The sequence below is a fragment of the Tribolium madens genome, unplaced genomic scaffold (assembly GCF_015345945.1).
Source record: "Tribolium madens isolate multiple individuals breed KSU strain unplaced genomic scaffold, Tmad_KSU_1.1 Scaffold_20;HRSCAF=117;Tcas5.2_LG4, whole genome shotgun sequence".
NCBI classification, from domain to species: Eukaryota; Metazoa; Arthropoda; class Insecta; order Coleoptera; family Tenebrionidae; genus Tribolium; species Tribolium madens.
In genome coordinates, this window is record NW_025400985.1 from 11,724,220 (window position 1) to 11,733,541 (window position 9,322).

Here is a 9,322-nt window from a genome sequence, read left to right on the forward strand (position 1 = left end):
CGAACGGACGGAAGTTTCCAAGTTCAAGTTCGACGCGGTCTCGAACAACGATTCCGAGAAGCTGGTGTGTGGGAATACCGTACGGTCCAGTGAGGTTTTTAGTTTGTATTCAAATGGCGGATTGCTGGCTATAAACAACAGATTTATTCACGGCATGAAAGAGGATTGTTGTTAGCAAGCGTTCGATTTTGACGGCAGGAATTTTAAACGCGCTCGCAAACGGAACTACCGACAGTCGCACCAAATGAAACGCTGACAGAATAAAAAACAAGTCATTTTTAAAAAGACAGCAAAAAAAAGGCTTCAAAGCACAAATTCTAGCATTTTTACCAAGTTTTCGCACAAGAGTGTATGCAACCAAATATACTTTGGCAATTATTTGTTTCCCACTCGAATCAAAAATTTATCTTATCTGCTTTAAAGCTTTCTTTCTGTAGTCACAAAAGGACCACACCGCATTTTCTTTCAATTTCTAATTTTTTCGACTTTTAAAATCTGAATTCCGAATCGAAATTTTTACCAAAGTATTGTTAAAAGCAGAATTATAAATTTTCAAAATGTAAATTTTGACCAGAGTCGGACTAAGGCGGGAATTTGCACAGAGTGTACCAATTTTGCTACACAATATACTAAGATTATCATTTGAATCAAAATTTTCGTCGAATATTAAAAAATCATAGAATTATGTATTAGAAAATTTGATATAATTTTATATCCTATTGCTATATTGGGTTATCGCATTCTTCGATTTAGGTAGGTACTTCAAATTTCAAGATATTTTTTTAAAGATACAATAGAACTTTGCAAGCAGATTTTTAAATAACAAGAAAATAAATACAAACAAATGTAGAACAAATTACATATTGCGAAAGTAAAAAAATTAAGAAATAAAATCGTTTAAATTTTAGTTTATTCGAAAGGATGTTAGGACGTCAATTTTTCAAAAAAGTTTTTTCCACTAAAATTTGCAAGTTAATGTCATTCACTTCCAAAACAATAAAATGCTAAAATCGTTCAATATTAAATCGTTCAGCATCAAAACAATAACAAATGTAAACTAAATCTACTAAAACATTTTATTTATAAAAAAAACGTATTAAACAAAACGTTGTTTTTTGTACTTTCGCATAAAAACATCGAGTTTTAAGTTCAAACTAATAAATTCAAAACCTTCTAGCTATTAAAATTTTAACATTTCCGAAATTTGTGGCCTCCCTGAGAAATATTCATCTCAACTTACCTTAAAGTCAAAATAAAAAATTCATAATGTTGAAAATCTGAAACTGACTTTCAAACATGAAATTAGAGTTACTAAATTTACATTTTATATGCAGTGAACGTTTATGATCCTGATTTATTTAACTCTTAAAATATATATTTTTTTTTCTTTTATTAGTCGAATTACTTGTTTGTATCTAGCAAAATCGAAAAAAAACCAAGGTCACAAATTAGTTTTTGAAATTCCGTCTTGAAATTTGAAAGTTTAAGGACTAACTTTTGTTCGATTTTCAGTTAGAAGAATTTTGTATAAAACTTCCAAAATTAAAAATTTTCATAATTTCGAATTTAAATTTTAAATTTATCTTAAAATTCCTAGTTCACTAAGGAAAGTAAAAAAATGGTATGATTTTTGATGGCTTGTGGACGCCAATATTGCGCTTTAAAAATTAGTGAAACTATTGACATTTTTAATTAAAATTAATCGACTGACTTGCAATAAAATTTGAAATTATTTTATATTTATTGTTTATCTTTTATAAAATTTTGAACTTCAAGCTATAACTACACAACTACACTTTTTTTCAACATTTTTTTAAATTTATTTATAATTATGAGTTCTCCAAAATGATTTAAAAACCACAATTTCATAAAAAATTTATTCAACGTGCAACGTTTACATTCAAATTTTTTAACCCTTGAAATCCCAGAATTTAAACTTTGTTTTTCAAAGACGGAATTTAATTTGTAATTAAAGTCGAATTTTTTGTTTGCATCCAGCAAAATCAAAAACAATATTTTTCAATTAGGTATGTTCCAACGTCACAGATTAGTTTTTAGAATTCCGACTTAAAATTTGAAATTTTGTTAAACCTCAGACTTAAATTTGTATTTAAATTATCGGCTATTGTATCAGACTTCCAAAATTCGAAACTAAAATTAGAGTTTAAAATTTCGAGTTAATATTTTGAAAAAAATGGATGATTTTTCGCTTGTTTGTGGAAAAACTATTGAGATTTTTAATTAAAATTAATCGCTTGGCTAACAATAAAATTATTATTTCTCTTTTATATAATTTTGGAATACAAGCTATAACTACACTTTCTCAACTTCTTTTTATTTCGGTTCCCAAAAATGCTTTAAAAGCCCGATTTTTGTTTAATTAGGGTTATCGACCTTATAATTTCGGTGAAGGCGTGCGGCGCCCCCGCCTGGCAGCCTCCCTTTTCGCGCTTGTCACCGTTGCGGTCAAGCCACAAATCGCCGTTAATTATGAATATTGATTAAGGTCGCTTTGTCCGAAGCTACCAAACAGGATGTAAACATTCCTTACGTGTATGTACATCGACTGTTGATAATAATAAATACTCCCAACTGTAATAAGTGATTAAATGCACGTCCTTGCCAGAGTGCGAGTGATGTCCTTTGGTACGTGAAGATATCCAAAAGAGGCATTAACACCGCACCTTTACACATGCTGTACAAAAAACGTGCTTTAATCACCGCATGCCAATTAATATTTATTTTGCGAAATAAATCATTTTTCCCCAGGAGGAATAACAAGGGATACGCAATTGGAATGATAAAAGCGAATTGGAGGCAAGGTCGATGTGGGTGCCCTCACTGCTTGAAATGCACTCGTGGAAAAAATTACGATTTTATTTGCTTAATTTTATTTGACTAGAGACAATCATTATTGATAAGGCATTCATAACTCATCGGAAAAATTATAATTGAAGAAATCCTCGTCGAACTTGTGGGAGTAGTAGTGGGACTGGAATTGTTAATGTGAAATTGGTATAATTACATCAGAGATTGCTTACAATCACGTGGTAGTTCCGGTCTTGTTCCAGTAATTGGACCAAGGCTTGGATGTACTCGATGGCCTGTTGCAGCGTCTTCACTTTACTGACCCTCTTTCCCCTAGAAAAATCATACAGCGATCAAGTTTCACTCAATTTTCTTTCACAACTAGACCGAGCGATTTAAAACTTGAAGCCAACACCAGAAAAATGCAAAAACGTTTTTTTCTCCAAAGAAAGACCGATACAACCGTTTTTTTTTGGGAAATCTGGGAGAAGGGAGAATAAATAAATTTCCTTTTTTTTAATCTACAATTCATTGTTTTAAGTAAAGGAAATGAATTTTTTTATACAGTATGTCCCCGGATTGAGATTACAAGAGGAAACAAAAATGATCTTTGATTTTACGCCAAAACTACAAAGGAAAAAAAGTTTTTGCTTTACTTGATTGAAAACAGCAAATCTGTAATTAAAACTTCATTATTCTAACTCAGTAGAAAGAAAAGTTAATTTTTTCTCTTGATTTTGGAATAATTTTTCTCTGATTTTTAAGTCCCATCACATTGGCAGTTTTATTATTTTGACAATGCTGTCACTTTGACAAATGAATTTACACAAGTTAAATAACAAAAATGTTTGTGAAAAACATAATTTTAATAAACAGCAACTCAAAGAAACAGCTTTAAGGTAAAAACCAAAGTCATTTTTAACAAGAACTATCATTATTTAATTAATAAATTATTTGTCAAAGTGACATATAGGGTGCGCCAGAACTCGCGCCCTAGAGAAAAATGCCATATAAGGTAAGATACCAGGAAGACGGAAAATATGTTAAAAAAATTATTTTATCTATAAAAATTTCGAAGTTATGAGAGTTTAAATTTTGCACTTTGACTCTATTTATTTCTGTTGTAAAAATAATTTTCCAAGTTTTTTTGCTATAGGCTATTAAAATAGAATAGGAAGCTGTATCCTAAGTTGTAACTCTGTTGGCAAAATTTTTGTCTATTTACTAAATAATTGTAAAAAAACATATACAAAATCATCAGTATCATTAAATAGATATAAAAAAAAATGTCAAATGTCAAAAAATAAATGTAAAAATTTTTTGACAGATAGAATTTTTTAAACATTTTTTTCATGTTCCTGGTATCTTACCTTACTAGAAAATTTTCTTTGGGGCGCGGGTTCTGGCGCACCCTGTATAGTTGTCAAATAATTAAAATCGCCAATGTGATAGGATTTAAAAAGCAGAGAAAAAGTCCAAAATCAAGAGAAAAATTAACTTTTCTTTTCACTGAATCAGAATAATGAAGTTTTAAGTACAGATTTGCTCATTTCAGGTGAAGCAAAAAATGTTTTTTCTTTGCAGTTTTGGCCTAAAATCAAAGATAAAAAATGTTTTCCTCTTGTAAATTCAATCCGGGAACATACTGTAGATAGCGAAATGGACTAATTTGTGGATTGTTTTTTGGATTCCTGCTTACTACTCCCGGGATTTAATATTTTAGTCACGACGAGTAGTTTTCAAGAACTTTGTTCTGGATTTTCTGGGCGCTTGGAAATCGACCGAAACCGCCCGGAACAATGGTATCCTGTTATGTAAAATTGTCCGAGGAATCTGACTACGAAAACCGTTTAGTTCTGGGACTGATTGTTTTCGAGTTTTTTTAATTATATTTTTTTTTATTTAATTTTAAAAAGTCGAAAAACTTTAAACACGTCTCTAGTCGAAACTATAATTTCTGTCGACTCCAGTTTTCACTTTTCAATATAAAATTATGTACAGATTTCGCAGTTTTTTAAATTGCCTTGAGATATTTACAATTTTTGAGGAAAACTTGAAATACAAAATAATTTTTTTTCTTTCAAACGACGATTACGGCGAAACTAGAACAGTTATGGCAAAAAATCAAACACTATCGGAAGTAGCGTTAAAAACTCTATAAAAACAATGTGTCAAAAAAGACAACGGAAAATTCCGAATACCAAAAAGTTATCTTTTTAATTTTGAAAAGTCGGAAAACTTTAAACGCTTCTCTGGTCAAAACTAGAACTCTCATCGGTTCTAGTTTTACGGCACTTTTTAGTAAAATTTCCGTTTAAAGTTTTAAAAATTTGAACAATGTTCTCAAAATTGTATTTTTTTCATTTTCAACCGCGATTACGGCAAAATTAAAAGAGTTATCGCAAAAAATCAAACACTATCTTAATCAGCGTTAAAAAATCTATAAAATGATGTAGATTTTAAGAAAATTTAATTTTTGAAAAAGCTGCACACCGACTCCGCTTCGTAAAACATTTACATTTAAATTTTTGTCAATTACGACGAAACGAATTTGAATTTCAAGAAAAACAATGTCTTGGGGTGCACATACGTAGAACGTTCTAACAAATCGATTGGTGTCAAAAAAACCCGGAAAATTTCGGCTTGAATACCAAAAACTATAATTTTTTTAATTGTAAAAAGTCCAAAAATGAAAAACTTTAAACGCGTCCTTAGTGAAAACTATAACTCTCGTCGACTTCAGTTTTCAGTGTTTAATAGATAATTATATGCAGATTCCGGCAGTTTTTTAATGTTTTGAAAAAATTGAACAATCTTGAACTCAAAATAATTTTTTTTACTTTCAAACGGCGATTACGACAAAACCAAAAGAGTTATCGCAAAAAATCTATAAAACGATAAAAATTTCAAGCAAATTTATATTTTTTTAATCCTTGCGATTCCGGCTCGTAAAACATTTTCTCGTTTTAAATTTTTTGTCGACGAAACGAATTTTTAGGATAACAATGTTTTGAATTATACGCTCGTAAAACGTTCCGACAAATCGATTGGAAAAAAAAAACCGGAAAACTCCGGCTAGTTTTTGATTTGTCGACAGATAAAAAATTGGCAATTTTTGGTCTATATTAATGATTTTCTCTCAGGGAAACGATAATTTTTTTAAAAGAGAAAAAATAAAAAAATATTTCCAGTGGTACCAAACATAAGAGGCGACAGTTCCGGAAAACCAAAATCCACCAAAATTTCGAAAAAATGTGAAAAATTGAAAACAGAAAAGTGTATTTAAAAATGATGGGTATAATCAGAAAAAACAAAAATTTTAATTTGACCGGAAAGTTCCCCCCTTTTTGGGAACCCAAATGAATAAAAAAATATTTTTTTCATCTTTTAAACGTTTTATTTAGTCAATGTTTTTGTTAACCTTGCATTCTCCAACGGGACCGCCTTCCTCAGCCTCGCAAAGGCCGTGTTGACCGCTTGCACCCTCCGTCGTTCCCTGGCGTTCCTCTTGGCGACAACTTGCGCCGGTTTGTCCTTATGGGGCACGTGTTTATATCTCTTCGTGTCTTCCTTAGTCCTTTTGTCTTCCTCCGGCGCCGTAACCTGATATTTTTCGTTGATCATCCACTGTGAATACATGCAAGATGATACGGGGGCTGTCGCCGGGGCTGACATTGTTCATCTTTCGCGTGCTTTCGCGTGTCTTAGCCACGATGGTACTAACCCTTGATTCTATCATTATTACACTATCAGTAGCGTTCACCCGCATACACCTGGCCAGGGCGGAGTTCTAGAATCATCACTTTTTTACGTTCAGCTGGTCACGGCGTCGCCAAAATCGGGCAGATGAGCCGAAGATCGGTCAGAGGTAACAATAGCCCAAGACCACCTGGATAATTAACTTGATTAGGTGCCGAGGCAGATGATTTTGCTTCGGCGGTGCCCCACGCAGATTGCTTATAAATGGCCGTTTACAAGGGGGTTATTAATTTCCAGCCTGTTGCCACCTTTACGTAATTGGGGGGCTGTTATTCTCCAATTTTCAATACAAAAAAAATCAAAAGCGATGTGTATAAATAGAAATGTAGACACGTATCTACATATTAGATTGTTAAAATAAATGTAAATAACTCTGAATTAGTTAAATGTTATGCGGGCAAGTACCACCTTCTTGAATAGCAATTAATTCAAATGATCAACAGTCAGAGTTAATAAACTCAACACAAAACCACAAAAAGGGTAGTAAATGGTTGAGGAATTGGTGCTAAAAAAATTTTTGTGCTAAAAAAAGTTTTCCATATTAAAAAAAATCGTTATAAACAAAATTCCTTTTTTGTTATAATTAACAATTTAAAATTGAACGTATGCAACCAAGAAAACACTAGTGCTAATAGCATTGCAAAACCCAAACCATGCTTAAATATTTAATTAATAATAAATAAAACACATCAATAAGATAAAGATATTGTGATTTAACACAGGACAATCTTTAAAATTTTATCAGTATTACTATAATATGTTAGGGCAAGATCCTTGAAATTTTAATACACCTTAACCTCACTTTGCTCCAAAAATGGAATCCAACAATTCTCGCAAAAAGCTCATTAGAAAACTACGAAAACACCAACACACAGTTAGTAAGGAAACTGGGGTCACCTGTTCCGAGAACCCCACTCGGGTAAACAATAACGTCGAAAAAATAATTACTTAACCTCAATTTTTTAGAACCTTGCAATTTGCAATACCGGCCAAATTAATGGCTTAACTGAGGAAACAATCGTAGAACACTTCCAGAAATATGGCCCCCTTGATCGCATTTTACTAATTCCGGGAAAATCATGCGCATTTCTGAGTTACAAAGACATCTCAAGTGCCTCAGCGGCATTTGAGGTTGTTAACGGTAATCTGAATATAGCGCAAGACGGAAAGCCGATTTTTTTGAGTTTCGTTGAGGCTTTTCCGGAGATACCGGAGGAAAAAGTTTGGGGGCGCCACCCGCCGGGTTTGACAATAATTGAGTGTTTTGTTAGTGAGGAGGAGGAGGCGAAATTGTTGTCTTTGTGTCAGTTTGAGGATGGTGGAAATATGAAACACAGACAAGTGAAACACTACGGTTATGAGTTTCGATACGATATTAACAATGTCGATAAAGATAAGCCGTTAAAAGAGGGAATTCCGCAAGAGTGCGATTTTTTATGGGGGCGTCTTCCTTTTGACTTCCGCCCCGACCAATTAACAATCAATCGTTACAAGCCAGGACAGGGGATTCCCTCGCATATAGACACCCACAGCGCTTTCGAAGACCCCATTCTGTCTTTAAGTCTCAATTCCGACGTTGTGATGGAATTCAAAAAGGACGAAACGATTTGTGTCCTTTTACCCCGACGCTCTCTGCTGGTAATGTCAGGGGAGAGTCGGTACGAATGGACGCATGGGATTGTACCCCGAACTTATGATTTCTACAACAACCAAGAGGGTTGTTGCAGTTTCAAACGCGGAATTAGGGTCTCTTTCACCTTCAGGAAAGTCAGAAAAGGGGGCTGTGATTGCAAATACAAACTTCAATGCGATTCTCATAATACTAAAATCAAGAGCGATTTATTAGCCCATAAGTTGGAAAATCAACACGTCCATGGGGTTTATGAGGAGATTGCCCCCCATTTCAGCGAAACTAGACACACCCCGTGGCCAAATGTCCTCAATTTTGTGCAAAAACTCCCAATGGGGGCTGTTTTGTTAGACGTGGGGTGCGGCAACGGCAAGTATTTTGGCCACAACAGCCACATCGTGGAGGTAATTTTCAAATCAAATGATTTAAAATCCTCAAAATTTCTGTTTGTGTAGTTGGGAACCGATCGCAGTTTCAAACTCAACGACTTGTGCAAGGACCTTGGTTTTGAGGTCTTCACCGGAAATTGCCTCAACCTCCCCCTCAAAGACTCCTCAGCTGATGCTGTTATTAGTATTGCGGTAATCCACCACTTGTCAACCCCCGAACGCCGCTTGAAAGCCCTCAAGGAAATAGCCCGGGTGCTCCGGGTGGGGGGCGAAGCCCTTATCTACGTTTGGGCGAAACAACAAATCAAAAACGACGAAAAGTCAACTTACATGAAACAAGACCGGAAAACTCGAAAAAAGGAAGTTGTCGGGAGTGTTACCACGGAGGAAGTTTGTGTTGGGGAAGGTGTGACTTTACCGGTGCACACCAACAGGGCTAATTTCGCTCACAGTGATGTTTTGGTGCCTTGGAAGTTGAAAGGGGAGGAGAAATCGAGGACTTTTTTGCGGTTTTATCACGTTTTTGAAGAGGGGGAGCTTGAGAAATTATGTAAAAAAATTGAGAATGTTTCTATTGTGAAAAGTTATTATGATCAAGGGAATTATTGTGTAGAGTTTGTGAAGAAATAAAGTTGGGTCATTGTGGGTTGCCTATAGGTCGGTGTTGTTAGCCCCCACCTGTTGCTGTTTGTTGTCACGCTGGCTCGCAGGTGCTGCTCTCTACTCCTTGGCGAGG

General features: G+C 34.2%; 2 protein-coding genes across 2 annotated transcripts; one reads left to right on the forward strand and one right to left on the reverse strand.

The window, feature by feature from the left end:
• Positions 1 to 2,893: 2,893 nt before the first annotated feature.
• On the reverse strand, positions 2,894 to 7,863 carry LOC123005003 (protein atonal homolog 7-like). The gene is made up of 3 exons (XM_044398589.1): positions 6,230 to 7,863; positions 3,042 to 3,141; positions 2,894 to 2,992 (listed from the first exon to the last, which is right to left on the reverse strand). Exons 1-3 carry the CDS (start codon positions 6,481 to 6,483, stop codon positions 2,927 to 2,929), a joined length of 420 nt encoding a protein of 139 aa, XP_044254524.1. The 5' UTR covers positions 6,484 to 7,863; the 3' UTR covers positions 2,894 to 2,926.
• Positions 7,083 to 9,240, forward strand: LOC123005002 (alkylated DNA repair protein alkB homolog 8). Its single transcript, XM_044398588.1, has 3 exons — positions 7,083 to 7,486; positions 7,534 to 8,601; positions 8,653 to 9,240. Exons 1-3 carry the CDS (start codon positions 7,382 to 7,384, stop codon positions 9,214 to 9,216), a joined length of 1,737 nt encoding a protein of 578 aa, XP_044254523.1. The 5' UTR covers positions 7,083 to 7,381; the 3' UTR covers positions 9,217 to 9,240.
• The last annotated feature ends 82 nt before the right edge of the window (positions 9,241 to 9,322 follow it).